This window comes from Nicotiana tabacum, chromosome 19 (assembly GCF_000715075.1).
Source record: "Nicotiana tabacum cultivar K326 chromosome 19, ASM71507v2, whole genome shotgun sequence".
NCBI classification, from domain to species: Eukaryota; Viridiplantae; Streptophyta; class Magnoliopsida; order Solanales; family Solanaceae; genus Nicotiana; species Nicotiana tabacum.
The window spans coordinates 102871628-102890088 of record NC_134098.1 but is presented as its reverse complement, the minus strand read 5'-3'; the positions used below and the strand labels follow the sequence as shown (position 1 = coordinate 102890088).

At 35.6% G+C, this 18461-nt stretch overlaps 1 protein-coding gene across 1 annotated transcript; it reads left to right on the top strand.

The window, feature by feature from the left end:
* The first annotated feature begins 16956 nt into the window (after positions 1-16956).
* LOC142173816 (U4/U6 small nuclear ribonucleoprotein Prp31 homolog) lies at positions 16957-18146 on the top strand. The gene has a single exon (XM_075239582.1). It carries the CDS (start codon positions 17102-17104, stop codon positions 18029-18031), a length of 930 nt encoding a protein of 309 aa, XP_075095683.1. The 5' UTR covers positions 16957-17101; the 3' UTR covers positions 18032-18146.
* Positions 18147-18461: the final 315 nt, after the last annotated feature.

Sequence of the window (18461 nt, the reverse complement as noted above, 5' to 3'; positions counted from 1 at the left end):
TGCTGATTGGCATGCCAATATCCTGTTATATTCATCAGTACCAATGCCACAAACAAGAATTTTCTTTGCACGAAAGTTCTTTTCTATGGGCGATCAGTGGCATTGAATTCCTTCCTCGTCTTGGGAATGGCTACAGCTGGGTCACCAAGATTCTTGGTAGGAACAAAGGGTCTGTCACATATGACATCCCATAGCTCAGAATCTTCAGCCATAATAAAGTCGTGCATCCTAGTTTTTCACCATCTGTAATACTGTCCATTGAACCTAGGTGGTCTGTAAGTAGATTGGCCTTCTTCGAAGTTTGGAGGAGTAGCCATGAAGATCCTTTCTAGGTGTTAACCTGATAAAAAGAACCTGCTCTGATACCAATTGATAGAATATAAGGGTCCACCAAACTCTATAGAGAACCAGGTTCTCTATCAGTTCCACTAGAACACACGCACGCTGCAGTAAGTAGATGATAAGAGGATTTTTATGTGGAAAATTCCAGCTCAACGGGATTAAAAACCACGACCTACCCTTGTAGGATTTTAACTTTACTACTGAGCAACTTTTAGATTACAACCTCTGCAACCTAGGAATTAATATCTTAATCCCTCACTAACTTGTAATACTCTATTACAAGTCACTTTGTAATAACTCTATTACAAAGACTTTACAACTCAACTAACTCTAGCCAAGACTTAAACACAAAGGTTTAAGATTTATAAAGGATTTCCTAATGAATACTTCTAAACAAGCTAAGTAGGAATTACAATAGAAGAACTATTACAAAGTTACAACTCAACTAAGGACATACAATGACTTGCTGTGGGGAACTGGTCTGTAGTAGTATTGTTCTTTGTTCTTGATTCACTTGAGAATTGATTGCTTGATGATCAATGACCGTGTGAGAGCTTCGATGATTTCTCTAAGTGAATAAGTGATTTGTTTTACCTTCCTTGATATTAATAATGCATTTGTGACATCACTAGGATGATGTAAGCAAGGTAGGTAAAAGACACTCCCCATAAAGTTGACTGTTGTACTGTTTCTGCACTGTAGCGTGTGCAGGCAACAACTTTACGGCTGGGGCAGTTGACTTGTACAGTTTCCTCGGGAAACGATAGTTATCTGTTCCCTCTGTTATTCCTCTGACTCTGAAGAGTCGAAGCATATTCCAAGCTGGAACCTTTCGATCTTAAGGTCTTGAGGATATATAACTGGTTCCTTATCTGGTTCTTGATAGTAAGTTTGTTAGATCATCAAAACATAAATCAAGGTACTTGTAACCTATCAAGTTGTTTTGGGGATGGTTTGACTGGTACGAGAGGAATTATCAGAGATTCATGTGGTAATTTGATTATGGCATTTGCTAAACCTCTTGGGAGGGGAACCAGTAACTTAGCTGCCTACTTTGGGGTGAAATGGTGCATATCACATGAGTTTCTGGAATGTGATCCTTTGTTAATTGTTAATATGATAAAAGGCAATGCAAAATTGGTGTGGCAAATGCAGAAACTGTAGTGGAGATAAGAAGACTTATTTTGCAGGCTAATTGTGTTATATATTCAACATTGCTATAGAGAGGCAAATCAAGTTGCCGATGCCCTTGTCAAATACAGTATTGAAGACATAGAAGCAATTTTCTATGATTCCTAAAGATCTTCCCAGGAATGTCGATATAGGCCCTTATGTTCTTGATAAAACTCAAATTGCGTCAATAAGACATAGACAAAGGTAAAACCTCTTTGAATGATCTGGTATTTTTTGCTGTATCTATCTTAGATTACAAGACAATGTATAGCAGGATAGACTCCTTGCCTATACTATGCTGTCCATTTGTAATCAGTTGCATTTGCTGGAGGTTTTGGCTCAAAAGTCCCTCTCTATTTTTGTACATTATCTTTTGGTTTGCAATAAAGGCCAGCGCCCTAAAGGCGTGAACTATATTAAAAAAAAAAAAGGAGACTCATGTTACTAAGGTTTTTGTGGTTCCCCCATACGTCATATGTGGACTCTATTTTCACTATCCTCTTCGTTATAGATAGTTGGATAACTATAATCTGCAAAAATGGTTCGAATAGGTATATGTTTGATTAAGCAAACTAGAAATGAGTTTTCGCAGAGTTGCAACAAAAAGAATATGATCTCAACTCGAGCAAAAGCTAGCAAATTCAACCTTATTGACCCACCCTCCCTTGAAAACATTATAATAAAGTATTAAAGTTCAAGATGATTTAATTCCAAAACTAATTAAGTTGTCACAACCACTTAGATTATGTAAGAACTATAATAAAATGATAAAATTTTCTCTATTTTAACATGATTTAAGCAAAAACTAAATATATTAGAAGTAGGACATTCTTAAATTACTATGTTTAGTCTCCTTTCTATCGTTGTTAACTTGTTAATGTGAGTCCTTTTATAATTACTACTCCTCGTTAATTAATGAAGATCTCTAATTCTAAAAAATGTTTGCAGTATGTCTCGTTTGTAACTCATAACTTTTATAGTACTTACAAGTTATAAACTTATCCTAGACAGCATGAAAGTTATTTTCCCTAATATATACTCCCACATCCAAAAACATTTTCAAGCGTTAATTATCAACGGCCAAACTAAACTCAGAAAAAAATAAATGCAGTATTTTGAATATTGTAAATTTCTCGATATTATTATGAGCCCGTTTGGATTAGCTGATTTGAAGTAGCTGATAAGCATTAGGTACTGAAAAATACTTTTAAGTGTTGAAACTGATTTAATAAATACGTAGTTACGTGTTTGGTTACAAGTGCTGAAATTGATAATAAGTTGCTGCAGTATTTGATAAAAAAAAGTGTTTATAAGCTCTTTTTTTGTTAGAACAACTTAAATAACCTTATAACTGTTTACACTTATAAGAGCGTAACTTCTTCAAAATTTTTGAAGGATTGAAATACCCCAAGAATAATTTAGGCACAAGCAAAAAATTCAACAAAGATTATATAGAAGAATTTTATTAAACTAGGGAGAGAACGTGGTAGGAGACTTTTTCACAACTCATAAACTGTTGAATCTCTCTACAAGAAAACAAGTAGTAGCACCCTTATTTGTGAGCACCTAATTTTTGACCATGCTTGAATTTTTCCCCACTCATCTCACCAATACCTCACTTCTCACTCCATCATTCCCGCTCCCATCTCCCCACGCGTGTCCCCACTCCACATTCCTTTGCTCTCCACTCTTTATACTCTACTTTCCCTTGTCCCCCACTCCTTGTCTCCCATGCTTGTCCCTCACTCACAAACTCAATACCACTCTCCCTACCCATTAAAACAACTCCTAACTCCTTTCTTCTTCAGCAGAAACAGACATAACATCCCCCTGAGAGGAACCCTAAAGCTCTAAAAAAAAGACTACCGCAACCGCTTATCTTGGTTTTCTCTCACACAAAATCATCTCTATTTCCTCCATTAGATCAGCTCGAATACCCCATCTTCACAGCCATGTAGCAGCTCCAAAAACCACCCCTCAATAGCTACGTGACCACCTACAAACACCAAGGAACCAGCTACTTCTTTTAGCCATTAAGGCACCCCCAAAACCTCCAAAAGACCGACTGCCTTCTTCACCAAGAACACCCCAAAAATAGCAGCAAGAACAGTTGCGAACAGCCCCATAAACGTCCCAAAAAACACAGCTCTAAAGCCTTCTCAAACCTCCTCAAAATAGTCCTCAAACTCAACCCAAAACGTCACCCAAACTAGCCACAAAAACTATCCGCAAAAATAGCTCCAAAGAGCAGCCAAACCAGCTGGGAAATTGCTGAAAAACCAGTCCGAAAATCCCAGAAAAGCTGTCCAAAATCAGCACCAAAAATCCGATGAAACATCGTCCAAAACCAGCCACAAATATCCCTCGAAATGACCCCCTTTTACACTTGAAATAGTTGTCCAAATCTAGTCGAGTCGGTATAATTTTTGTCCAGATCTTAGTTAGAGGTCGATGGAGTGGGTTCCGGTCTTGGCTTATTCGAAAAAGAACTCTCTATACGTTGGCTTGAATATTCATCTAATAAAAGTTGAAAGTCAGCGTTCTGTTGGTCTATTTCCTAAAGTTTGTAGTCTGCTTTATTCGGAGGTTTGAGCTAGCTTCTTATTGCGAATTCTTAATATGTTCCTTTAGATTCTTTGTTGTTTCCTATGGTTAGTTCTTCGTGAATGTTTTCTTTGCTTTACTCGCTATTTGATTGATCATTTTAATTAGATAAACATTGGTCATGTTGAAGGTTTCCCCGTTAGTTTCCTTTATTTGATTCTTTAGAAAAGAAAGAGGAAGGTGTGCTTGAGGGTTATTTCAATTTTATTTTTATTAGAGTTTAGCAATGTTCAGCTTAGTGCAAAATAAGGATGTGCTAGATTTGATTTCCTTCTAAAAAGAAAGAAAGAAAATCCATCTTTTCATTTGAGATTTAGTATCTGAAGTTAATTGATGGACCATCTGTTGGTTTAATACTCTAAGAAATAATGGGCTCAAATAACATTGAATCATGCTGGGCCAATTCCATAAACCGATTTGTCCAAATACATAAGATGTCCTCAGCTACTAAGTGGGTCAAGTATTAGTGAAACTCTACATATCTTTCCACAGTGTTATATCCACAATTCAATAGCCTTGTAATAATCTCAAAGTTTAGGAATAATAATGAATACCGCTAGTACACTTTTAGGCGCGTTTTAAACTTATTATCGTGATTATGTATACGTTCGCGTGAAATAATTATGATTCCCAAAATAAATTAAGGTATGCGTTCGCACGACTTTGGCAAAAAATAATCTTAGTAAATAATAAAGCGTGATTAATTGTGTACACGTGCGTGTGACATGATTTTAGCGCACTAAATAAAGCGAATTTATACACATGTGAGTTTTAAAGATAATTCCATATTTTAATTATTAAAACGGATAGATAAAATATGAAAACCAATAAATCACAGTATGTCCAAAATTAATCCAAGCCAAGTTGTAGTCAATAAAGCGACCGTGCTAGAACCACGTGACTCGGGGAATGCCTTACACCTTCTCCCTGGTTAACAGAATCCCTTACCCGCGCTTTGTTTTCGCAGATCAATAATAATATAGCCAAATCTTCCTTTGACTAGGGATTCAAATAAAAGGTGACTTGGAACACCCAAAAAATTAATTCTAAGTGGCGACTCTGTAAATAAAAAAATTCCTATTCAAGTTTGTCACTTTAATTGGAGAAACTCTTTAACCCACAATCCACACATATTATCTATATCTTTTTGGGGGGTAGTAAAAGGGGTGTGACAGCTCTGGCGACTCTGCTGGGGAATTCAAGAATTCGAGCTTGTACATTGACTTTATTTGGCTTTATTAATTTTTGTATATATTGTGATTTATTTGGACCTAATGTGCTACTTGTCTAGTTTTTACCGCTTTGATATTGTTGAATTATATATATAAACTGTCTTCTCACGCACCCCCTCTGAGTCTTCTGAATATAACCTTGGGAATCGCGGATACGCGCCCCATTCTTCTTTGAGATAAAGCCAGTGAGTCTGGGCTCCCGGTGAAGGATTATTAGTCACCCATATTTAAGAACGGGGAGGTTCCAGTAGTTAAGCCGGATAAGTATTGCTCCCGGTACGCTACCCCTTCCCAACTCGAGTTGTCTGCTTGTTTTATGACCAGTCTAGATACACCTCACCCCCTAGGATTTTTAAAACCTAGAAGAACAAGCCATATGCTTGGTTATTCCTAGTAGGATCGCTTTGTTGCATCATGTGCATTTGACTTAGCGAAACTCGACATAGGGGCCGGGTCCGTATAAGACATGTATCCTTTTTGCGACCATCATGTTCACTTATGTGCTACTTGCTGCATTATTTGGAAGGCTTGCTTGCATTGTTGACTGACTTTAGAAAATTAGTTGAGCGGAATTAAAAAAAAAAAGAAAAAAAATCTTTCCCCTAGTTTTGTACAAATAATCTTTTTTTACTATATAAAAAAATAAAAAACCAAAAAAAGGAAAAATAAAAAATGGTCAAAATCTATCAAGTCTTGGACCGAACTACGCGGTCTGATTCTCACCGGATGTAAGATACGTAGGCAAACCTTATCGGTTCCGGCCCCAATTTTCAAAAAACAAATTCAAATATATTTTCTCTTTCCTTGATTCCCTCTTTAGAACTCTTTCCTTATAAAATCCAAAAAATAAAATAAAATTAGAGGGTGTGATCCGGTATCAGACGAGAGTCTCGGTAGCCGGTCTTGCTATCCTTTTTGCTTTCGGATTATTTCAGGGTGTTTAACTTTGTTGTTTTACTTTCTGATGTAAATCCTTCTGTCTTTAAAATTTAAAAAAAAATTAAATGAAATTAATATATCATTGTCTAGGAATGTCTCTTTTCTTAATCTTGTCACTTTTCTTATTCTCTTTTCAGTTTTGTTAAATGCAGATTTTGATGACATGACATGCCTGCGGACTTCAGGCCCAGATCCTAAAACGCTGTCAAACTTTGAAATAATGAATCAAAAATCAGAATGCAATGAAGATAACTTTAAATAAAATAAAGAATCAAAAATGTCAAAAGGTCCATACATTATAATGAAAGTACTACCAAAAGAGAGTGTTGTACTTGAAAAACATCGAAGGAAATATCCCTTAAATAACTGTCAACGCAGGTGCAGTCAAAATGTATTATGTTTGATCCTCTATATAACATTAATGTTCTCCGGTTGGGATGAAGAAGGCTTTTTTTTTTCTCACTATCCAAGTACTATCAACCTTTTGCAAACCCTTTGAGCCGGTTCCCTTTTCTTTGATTACCCTCTTTGGAACTTGAAAGTTATTATTGAAAAAAAAGGAATGAAAATCTTTTTAAAAAAAAGGAAAAAGAAAGAGAAAACAAAACAAAATAAAAACAAAAAAACAAAAAAAAAAGTAGTTACATTGAACTACGTTTGACTTGATTATGAAAGGATACGTAGGCAGCCTCTCTCTGGGTTCAGTCACACCAAAATAAAAATCCAAATTCCCCCAAAAGTGAAACTGGGGCAGATGTTATAATGGTTCGATGATGGTTTCTCCTGAAAGGTTCCAAAGTTGTAATTCAATCCAAATTCTTTTTACCCCAAATCCTGTTCAAGTCCTTATGATCAATCGGCAAAGAGGTTCAAAATGGGAGATACAATTACTTGGGTCTGATGCAATCAAATGAGAGAAATAAAATGAGAGAGTCTTATTGGTGAAAATCCTCACGGGCACCGTAAGGCGATGGTAAGCAGAGAAATTAAAATGAGAGAGTCTTATTAGTGAAAACTCACAAAGAGTACTATAAGACGATGGTGAGAAGAGAAATGAGAGAGGTCAGTTGGTGAAAACCCGCAAAAGGCGCCACTGATTTAAAAAGAGGATTCCCACAGTTACTGGCATCGACACAGTGTTGGGCAAGGTTTCCCGATTTCGAGGCAAAGATTTGAAGAATTTCTGAGGCATCCAGTCCAAAAGGAATGTCATGTTCATTGAAGTCCGCATGTACTCCAGATAAGTCCTTCTTTCCTTTCCCTGAAAGGGATACCTTTTTTCTAAATTCATTTATTCATTCCATTGTTTGTTTTTCTTTGAATCCCTTTCGGTTTAACTCTGTTCCGAAACTAAGACAAAGAAGGAATGGTAAGACTGATTTACAAGGTTCTCATTTGATACAAGCTAATATGCAAAAGGCACCCAGCCTCAGCAGGGGTATCAAGTCGACTCTGACTGGCAATGATGGCCGATGCCTCGAAGTAAAAAACTCTTGAAATAAGAAAAGCAAGGTCAAATGCCCACAAAGGCAAAATAAAGTTGAAAAGATTAAGTCCCACGTGGCTAACCGTCTAGGCAAAGTTTGAAAAGCCAAAGGTTCCCCAACCCTCTGAAGATAAATTTAGAGGAAAGAAGTGAAAATCCTACAAAGGCAAAATGAAAAGGTTAAGTCCCATGCGACCAACCGTCATGGTAAAGTTTTAGAAAAGCCAAAGGTTCTCCGAGGCCAGAAATGAAGTCGGTGTTCAGGGAACAACCAGTTGCAGTTGAAAGTATCATCAAAGAAGACGGACCGAGATCAAGTGACTGAAGCACTCAAGGCCGCAAAACCAACCACCGTTTCAAACTGATAAATTATTCTTTGTTTGAACCACATGAAACAGGTGTAATCCAAAGCAACCTTGTAAGAAGCAGGTGCAACAAAAACTAAAATCACGCGGAGACTGAAATAGCTCTACAACAACAACCACTCCAAAAAGGGAAGTCTTCTCCAAATTCTTTCCCGCATTTTACTCATTCTCTTTTAAATAGAAAAAAATATGATGAAAAAAAAGAAAGAAAGAAAATTCAAAATCATGGTAGTATAGGGTCTCCACTCCCTAATCTGCTTTTCCAACATAGGGTCTCCACTCCCTAGTTGATGTTTTTAGACATAGGGTCTCCACTCCCTAGTCTGCTTTTCCAACATAGGGTCTCCACTCCCTAGTTAATTTTATTTTAGACATAGGGTCTCCACTCCCTAGTTTCCTTTTCAGTAATACAAGGCACCAATAGTAATACAGGGCACTAACCCCTGATTACATTTTCTTTTCAGTTATACAGGGCACCAACCCCTCGTTACATCTCATTTTCAGTAATACAGGGAGCCAACCCCTGGTTACATTTCCTTTTCAGTAATACAGGACGCCAACCCCTGGTTACATTTCCTTTTCAGTAATACAGGGCGCCAACCCCTAGTTACATTTCCTTTTCAGTAATACAGGGCGCCAACCCCTGGTTACATTTTCTTTTTCAGTAATACAGGGCTCTAACCCCTGGTTACATTTCCTTTTCAATAATATAGGGCGCCAACCCCTGGTTACATTTCATTTTTCAGTAATACAGGGCGTCAACCCTTGGTTACATTTTCTTTTTTAGTAATACAGGACGCTAACCCCTGGTTACATTTCCTTTTTAGTAATACAGGGCCACAACCCCTGGTTACATTTTCTTATCAGTAATATAGGGCGCCAACCCCTGGTTACATTTCCTTTTCAGTAATACAGGGTGCCAACCCCTAGTTACATTTCCTTTTAGTAACATAGGGTACACTACTCCCTAGTTGATTTGAGCTTAAATGCAGGATACACCACTCTCTGATATCGTTATTAATATAGGGTACACCATTCCAAAAAAAAGAATCTTCATGTTTTCCCAAGGTACACCATTCCCGACACTTTAGTTGCTTTTAATAAAGAAATACTTTAGAATTTTGTTACAATAACTCGCGAAATTTTTCTAGTGAAAACTGAGGCAGAAAAATTTCGTTTGTTTGTTTGTTTTGATGTCTGAGCAGGTTTTTGTTTTACCTCGAGGCAGAGGGTTCGAGATGACCAAAAGAAGAATTCTCAATCCAGAATAAAGAAAAGAAAAGGAAAAGAAGTGAATTCAAAGTCGTAGAAGAATGAACTAGCACCTGCAGCTAGCAAGCATCAAGGTTCAGATCATAGTCTGCGTGAAGACTCAAGATCAAGTTTTAGAAGATTTATAAATAGAAATCTTGTAACTCATAGCTGATAGGCTTGTTTAGTTTCTTTTGATTTTGATGTAATAATATGACCATAGACCGGAGCCTCGACGGAACCTCACTCGACTCCCCAACTCATCATTCCATCACTCTTCTTGAACTACACGCGACTTGATTCCCTTATACCTGGGATATGTAGGTTTTCCGAACCAAGACTCGATCGCACTCTTTTCTCTTATATCTTCCCTTTTGAATAATGGTATGGCCAAAAATTAGTCATATCACTCATCTTTTCTTTGCCTGAAAACTCTTCATGTTTCCAAAAAAAGAGGGGCATGCTGTGAGCACCTAATTTTTGACCATGCTTGAAATTTTCCCCACTCATCTCACCAATACCTCACTTCTCACTCCATCATTCTCGCTCACATCTTCCCACGCGTGTCCCCACTCCACTTTTTTTTGCTCCCCACTCTTTGTCCCCCACTCTTTATACTCTACTTTCCCTTGTCCCGCATGCTTGTCCCCCACTCAGAAACTCCATACCACTCTTCCTACCCATTAAAATAACCCCTAACTCCTTTCTTCTTGAGCAGAAACGGACATAACATCCTCCTAAGAGGAACCCTAAAGCTCTAAAAAAAAAAAAAAGACTACCGCAGTCGCTTATCATGATTTTTTCTCACACAAAATCATCTCTATTTCCTCCATTAGAGCCGCTCGAATACCCCATCTTCACGGCCATGTAGCAGCTCCAAAAACCACCCCTCAATAGCTACGTGACCACCTACAAATATCAAGGAACCAACTACTTCTTTTAGCCATTAAAGCACCCCAAAACCTCCAAATAACTAGCTCCAGCAACAAGAACAGTTGTGAACAGCCCCATAAACAACCCATAAAACACACCTCTAAAGCCTTTTGAAACCTCCTCAAAACAGTCCTCAAACGCCCAAAAAACTGTCCGCAAAATAGCTCCAAAGAGAAGCCAAACCAGCTGCGAAATTGCTGAAAAACCAGTCCGAAAATCCCAGAAAAGCTGTCTCAAAATCAGCACCAAAAATCTGACGAAACATCGTCCAAATCCAGCCACAAAATCCCTCGAAACGACCCCCTTTTACACTTGAAATAGTTGTCCAAATCTAGTCGATTCGGTATAATTTTTGTCCAGATTTTAGTTCGAGGTCGATGGCGTGGGTTCCCGTCTTGGCTAATTCGAAAAAGAACTCTCTGTAGTTGGCTTGAACATTCATCTAATAAAAGTTGAAAGTCGCCGTTCTGTTGGTCTATTCCTAAAGTTTGTAGTGTGCTTTATTCGGAGGTTTGAGCTAGCTTCTTATTGCGAATTCTTAATATGTTCCATTAGATTCTTTGTTGTTTCGTGTGGTTAGTTCTTCGTGAATGTTTTCTTTGCTTTGATTTGTTTGCTTTACTCGCTATTTGATTGATCATTTTAATTAGATGAACATTGGTCATGTTGAAGGTTTCCCCGTTAGTTTCCTTTATTTGATTCTTTAGAAAAGAAAGAGGAGGGTGTGCTTGAGGGTTATTTCAATTTCATTTTTACTAGAGTTTAGCATTGTTCAGCTTAGTACAAAATAAGGATGTGCTAGATTTGATTTTCTTCTAAAAAGAAAGAAAGAAAATTCATCTTTGCCTTTGAGATTTAGTATCTGAAGTTAATTGATGGACCATCTATTGGTTTAATACTCTAAGAAATAATGGGCTCAAATAACATTGAATCATGCTGGGCCAATTTCATAAACCGATTTGTCCAAATACATAAGATGTCCTCAGCTACTAAGTGGGTCAAGTATTAGTGAAACTCTACATATCTTTTCACAGTGTTATATCCACAATTCAATAGCCTTGCAATAATCTCAAAGTTTAGGAATACTAATGAATACCGCTAGTACACTTTTAGGCGCGTTTTAAACTTATTATCGTGATTATGTATACGTTCGCGTGACATAATTATGATTCCCAAAATAAATCAAGGTACGCGTTCGTGCGACTTTGGCCAGAAATAATCTTAGTAAATAATATTTGAGCCACTGAGTATTGATGTAAGAGTTTTGTTCTAAAAAAGAATATTTTAAGGATAAAATAGTAAAAATACTTGATCAAACTTAAAGTGCTTATAAGCAAAAAATTTATAAGCTGGGGGTGACTAGCTTATGACTTTTGACTTATTTTTGACTTATAAGCACGTGACTTATAAGCACTTTTAACTTTACCAAACGCGTAGATAAGTCGAAAAGTACTTATAAGCTAGTTTGACCAGCTTATAAGTTTAGCCAAATACCCTCTATGTCTTTTTACGTATTTTATCGTTTTGTAGTTTTATCAAATAAAATTACAAGTATAACTTCTAACAATATGAAATTGAAAGGAGAATAGACATAGAAAGCAAACAAAGAATCAAATTAAGATGTGCTAACAGCTCAAATTGACCACCAACGACAGTGTTGATGGATATAGGTTCCTCTGCCCTTAACCAAAGGTTGAACTCTGACTATAGAAAATATCCTGTTAAGAAGCAATTTTTCCTATACTGTGCATTACGTGGCACATAAGCCCCAATATAATTACCAAAAATCGTGTAAAAAAAAAATAATGAACTTGAATTCATCCGTGGAAAAGAAAAGGAGATGCCTAGTTGTTCTAGAAGAAAAAAAGGAGTCAAGAAGTTTTTTTTTTATATAGATTTTATGAATATTTCTTTCAGTATAGTTAAAGAATGATTATCTTTCATCATTCATCACGAAATTAATCTTAGTAAATCTACTAGTTTTATAGTAGTGTTATGTCAAATTGTCAATGATGCAGTGAAGTTTATATGCATATCTCGGCTCTCGCTATATAATTTCTCGAAAATGACTTCTATTAATTAAGCAGTTTATAATCGAACGCGCAGCACTATATATCATCCCTCATTTTTTTATTTTTTTTTTCGTAAAACCTCTCAACCGTTATAGTTAGTATATATATATAAGCAATTAGAAGTTAAAAAAGCTGCCCCGCTTCACCTCTAAAGATTGATATTCCATCTTAGAGAGGAACTTCACCTTCTATACTCCACAGTGATCAGCATGTGTTGTACGAACTTGGCTCCGCGCCGCCGCCGCCGTGTAAGAGTTAGAGTAATCAACATACTTGAATTTAAACTAGAAAAGAAGTACCACAATAATTTGGACTACGCATTATGGGCTCTCCAAATACTTGAACATGATTCAAATTCAATAGTGCAAGCCACTATCAGATCATGTGAAAGACCTGAAAAGATCTTCGAATTGCAAGTTACTCCAGAAGGATCTCCTGTGGTTGCAATCCTAAAAGTACCGATTTCGAGTTTTTCTCAACAAGATTATTCCTATGTTAACACTTGCTCCCGGATCAAATTTGACGTAAATGATTTAATGCAAGCAGTCGGAGCGTTTCGTGATCATGACTCTATCTCAATAACTGCGTACTATGAAGAGCGAGGAGAAGATGTACACTGCTATATGCGCATCAAATCACTTGACCCATTACGTAAGTACATTGCTTAATTGTCTTCTTTTTTCATTTCAAGTTATTATCATATATTAGTCAATTTCTTGGAAGAAATTCAAGCTTTTGTGTAACGCTTAGTTGTTAGGAGTACTTTTTCTTGGAAAAATTTCAACTTTCTTACAGTTTCTTGAAAAAATATTTCAACTTCTTGTTGATCTTAATCGCTTTCTTGAAGAAATTTAATTTTTTTATTTTTTTTTGTGTAATTATGCTTAGTTGCTTGTTAGCTCTTGGAAAGATTTCAACTTTGTGATGCTTACAGATTCTTGGCAAAATCTTTAGCTAGGTTCTTGTTGATCTTAATCACTTTCTTGAAAGAAATTTAAGTTTTTTTTAATGCTCGGTATTTAGTTTCTTAGGGGGAAAAATTTAACTTTTTGTGATTCTTTTCAGTTTCTTGAATAATATCTGTCAAGTTCTTGTGATTAATCAGCGAATCTTCCGAGTTCTTGGAAAAAGAAACAAAAGTGTGTCTTGAATTATTGCTTAATTACGATTTTAGTCCTTGTATTATTTCAGTCAGTCTAAATTGTGTTTTCTAACGTTTTGACATTTTATAAGCCAAAAAGATGCTAACTTTGTTAAGCCTGGCTACCTGAGAAGCTTTCCTATATATATATATATATATATATATAGAAGTTGTTGATTATACTATTCTCTTCTAGCACAACGTAACTTTTAGTTTCCTTCCTATTTTCTTTTTGGTGATGTTAATTAACTCCTAGAAAAAGTTACGTTTAGTGTTTTCTTGGGATGCAAATGATCTCCATTTGGGAGTTTTAGTTGAGTACTTTTAGCTATATTCCTTGGTAGATTTATGTTGAATTATTGGAATTTTGTTTGTCTTAGGAATTGTTGAGGGAAGGGAACGCGTTGTGGATATTGAAATCCAGTCTGATGATGCTTACATTGACGTGTCCGAACAGATTTACCAAGGGCTTATTGGGATACCACCGGCCACGTTACGACAGATTTTTAAATCTCACGTTGCAGGTATATATAATACTTTTACCCAAATTTAGCATCTTTTTCTTTGATTTAAGTAAGTTAATTGTTGAATTAATGCTTCTGTAACTTACTTAAATGAAGGTCAATTAATAGTCTCACTCACCAGCACTCAAGTGAGATTCAGAACGACGACCGTAGACGTAGTACTTTCCAAAGAGGTAAGTATAAGTACGTGATCGGTGAGATTAATTAAGATGCATCGCCTTCTCTTTGTTGATTTAATATTATCTTGTTCTGGAATGCAGGATAAAGAATGCATTATTGGGGGTATATTCGATCATGAAACTGAATTAAGCTTGGATTTGGACATGGTCAAACAGTCATGGGATTTTGCTTTGGTAGAAACCGACATTGTTTGGCTGTCAACCGCACGAAATGGGTTTACGTTGATCTCTTTCTCATTTTGGCCTCTGGGGACTCTCTCTTTTTTCTTTAAAGCAAGGTATCATGATCTAAAAGAAATCCATAACACTTGTTATGTTAAACACATGCATGTTGAATCCAAAAGAAACACTCCAAGATGTGCCTGATATATATAGCATCCCCCTATCATGTTTTCCACTTTAGAGTTCAGCCTACATTATATTCACAGCTAGACCAAAACCACAAACAATTCTCAACACCCTACACATTTTCTGCAATAAGGTGCAATATCCTTCCCAATAGGATCCACTTAAGTTGTATCTCTGATCTTAAATTTAGATTTTAATAATTGCCACTATTATGTTTGTTACGTTATATTGTAATGAGCTGCTGCTTTAATTATTGCAGCAGAAATCTGGCAAGGACTAAGTTGTTGTTTTCATATCCAAAAGATCTAAAGTGTTCATGTCCTCATATATATATCACCAAGCTTTTTTGTGCAGAAGATAGAAAATACGAAGACAGAGATGGATATATGATGGATAAAGAGATGAAGATTGAGAGTTCCAAGATTGATTTTCTGTAGACTTTAACCTCATGCTAGAAGAACGTTTGGTGACCATTTACATGCATTTGCAAATCACATAGACTTGGCAGTGGTATGACTGCTCTGCATTGACTAAAACCAGGAGAATGAGATTATATTGCGGATTTTTACTTTGTCATTTGGAATTTATGCAAGTTCAAAATTGATAATACTCCTAGGAAAAACAATTATCCTGAATGGCAATACAATTTAACAGTTGATGTTTCTTATTTCTTTCTATCGCTGATGTTTTTTTTAATGTACACAAATTTATGTATCTTTTATAGTTTTGTCAACTTAAAAGATAATTTTACTTAAAAGATGAATTTGAGAAAGAATAATTCTTTCTAGTTACATAATTCAAAAACTTAGTTAATAGTTCACACTATTCAAGGAAGTAATTTACTTTTTATTGATTCAAATTTTTAATATTCGCTCATCCCAAATTTTAAATATTTATTTAATAAGAATTTTATTTTCAAAGGGTTAAAAAAACTATGAATATTGTACTTTTGGATCGTTGGGTTTGCAAAGTGTTAGTATTATTGACTTCTGTAAGCAATTTTCTCACTCTCTCTATACTATATTATTAAATATTTTTTGTAGTTATATGTTCTAATGGGTGAGCGAATTCTCAAATATTATACAAAAAAAATTGATATTGTTTGAGTTGGAAGGCTCATATATGAATATGGAAATGCACGGACATACAGTGGCGGAGTCAGAATTTTTATTAAGAGGATCAAAATGTAAAGAAATAAACTCACCAAGAAGTCAAGGAGTGTCAATACATAATATATATACATATTGTTTTTAAAATTACCTAGCTACACAGTATAATTTTTTGACGAAGGGGTGTCAGTTGACACCCCTTGAGTGCATATGGCTCCGCCAATGAGTACGTATACTCCTACATAGGTCAATACCTATACTTCAAAGATTACCTTTGTTTCAGTTTTTAGAAAATAAACATCGTATTTTGAAATAATAATATAGGAAAAACTATACAATATAGTCACATAAAATAATAGTCGGTAAAATGAATAATTTTTGTATATTAATGAAAATACACACACACACACGCATATATATATATATATATATATATATATATATATATATATATATATATATATATATATATATATATATATATATATATATATATATATATGTGTGTGTGTGTGTGTGTGTCTTGCCCGAAAATATGATGGTTTAATTCTATGTTGTTTAAGAAGGAGTTCGAATGCAGGTGTGAGTTAAATAAATCAATTGGCAGTTTTTGTCCTATTGAAAATACTAGTGAAGATCTAAATCGAAAAGAAAGAAAAAATAGAAGAATTGTGACAATTCTAGTTAGTAATCTTGATTATTTATTCAACGTTAAGGACATTCGAAATATTATACATTATCAAATTGTAAATTTTGTGGGGTATTTTGATAAATAGTTTGTCGCCAATACGTATTAAGCGTATCACGAAAGTAGCCCGAAACCTTTTTTTTTTTAAATTTATTTAGGGATAATTTGAGAGATCTCTTCTCAAATTTTTTTATTTTTCTCGTAACATTCTTTTTACCTTTTTTCATTAATATAAATAAAATATAATTTAACAACGTGCCATTTCTAATATTAAGCTCTTCTAATTAATTGATTTTATGAATATTTTCTCTAACAGAAAAGAATAAGATTAAACATCTTTTTTGCAAAAGAGAACAGATTAGGTAGCGGCAATTTTATGTCTTTTGCAGATTAATTATTCACTATTTTATTTTATGAGTTTTGATTCTATACAATAACTGACACATATGAACACTACATCAATTTTGCGTTGCGGAACGTCAGGAGATGTTTATGACATTTAACTCTTTTATTTAAGTTAGGAGTAGGAATGTGTGTTTCATAATTTACAAAGGATACTTATTTCCGTTTTCTATTTACATTAGGATAGGATAATTGCACAAACGTTCCAATATATATATCTTCGAAATCGGATTCCTTCTTCAAAACCTAATTTCTGTTTTCTTCTCTCCAGAATAGAATCCGACCCATCGTGCTCGAAATTTCATCCCCATTAATGGCAACTGGTGATGCTTCTTTCCTGGATGATCTTGACGGATTGTCCGATCATGAAAAGAATCTGCTGCGTGCGGCGCTTAATTATGATGACCTAGATAACTCTTTCAAGCTGCGAAAATCACGTCGCTACATTCTGATGATGCAGAAAGTTGAAGCTGCACTAATTGAATCTGATGATAAACCTAAATCAGGTGGCGTTGATGATCCAGAATATGATCAGCAGTTGATAATAGACTGCACTGTGTTATCAGTTGACATTGAGAATGAAATTGCTTTAATTCACAATTTCATACGCGACAAGTATCAATTGAGAGTTCCAGAGTTAGAGTCACTTGTTCATCACCCTATTGATTATGCCCGGGCTGTTAAAAAAATTGGCCAGGAGAGGGATATCACTACTCTTGCCAGCGACTTGGAAGGATTTCTACCCTCAGCTATCATCACGGTTTTCTCTTGTTGGCGACTTGGAAAGATAATAGAAGCATGTGATAGAGTCCTTGCTCTTGATTCAGCAAAGGAAAAGCTTGTGCATTTTGTCCAGAGTCGAATAGGATATATTGCTCCGAATCTCTCTGCTGTTGTTGGGAATGCAGTTGCTGCTAAACTTATGGCTACTGCTGGTGGTCTCTGGTCCCTGTCAAAAATGCGTGTTTCTGATGTCCTGTATCTTGGTGCCAAAACGACGAAGAATAGTTCTGACCAATTTTGGGGTATAGGAACTTATATTGAACAAAGTGAAATAATTCAGACTACTCCTCCATCTCCTGCCTTCAGATTCCGAGCCTATGGAATGTTGGCAATCAAATCAATATTAGCGGCTCGTGTTGACTCCACCGGAAGACATCACACCGGAGAATATGGAACATCTCTTAGGGAAGATCTCCGTAAAAGGATAGAGAAATGTCATAATTTTGCAGACAGAAAATAATTTGTCTCGACTGATTAGGACAAGGCATCAGTTGCCAGCAAAGTTTGCAGAATGCATTAAAGGATACTATAACATAAACTTTTTGCAATAATAGGTACTTGTAAGATTTTCTTTTCTTTAGTGGTGTGTCTTACTAGCATTATATTTTGTGACTCTGCTATATTTACTGATGATGAGCTTCAAGAATAAATTTAGCAAATTTTGATTCTATATTTCAGCATGAATTACAGTCTTGTCTTCTTTTTTTTAATTACCAAGAAACCCCAAAGACCAGTGGCGCAGGGTTCGAAAGTATGTGGATAATGCGCCACCCCTCAATGAAATCGTCTATTAATTTCTCTGCCTTCTCCATTGTTAGCATCATATTCGGACTCCAATAAGATGCAACCTTTACCAATGTTTTGAAATACTCCCTTCGTATAAATTATTT

Coding starts and splice junctions, on each gene's coding strand:
- LOC142173816 (XM_075239582.1), top strand. CDS start 17,102: ATGGCAACTGGTGATGCTTCTTTCCTGGATGATCTTGACGGATTGTCC.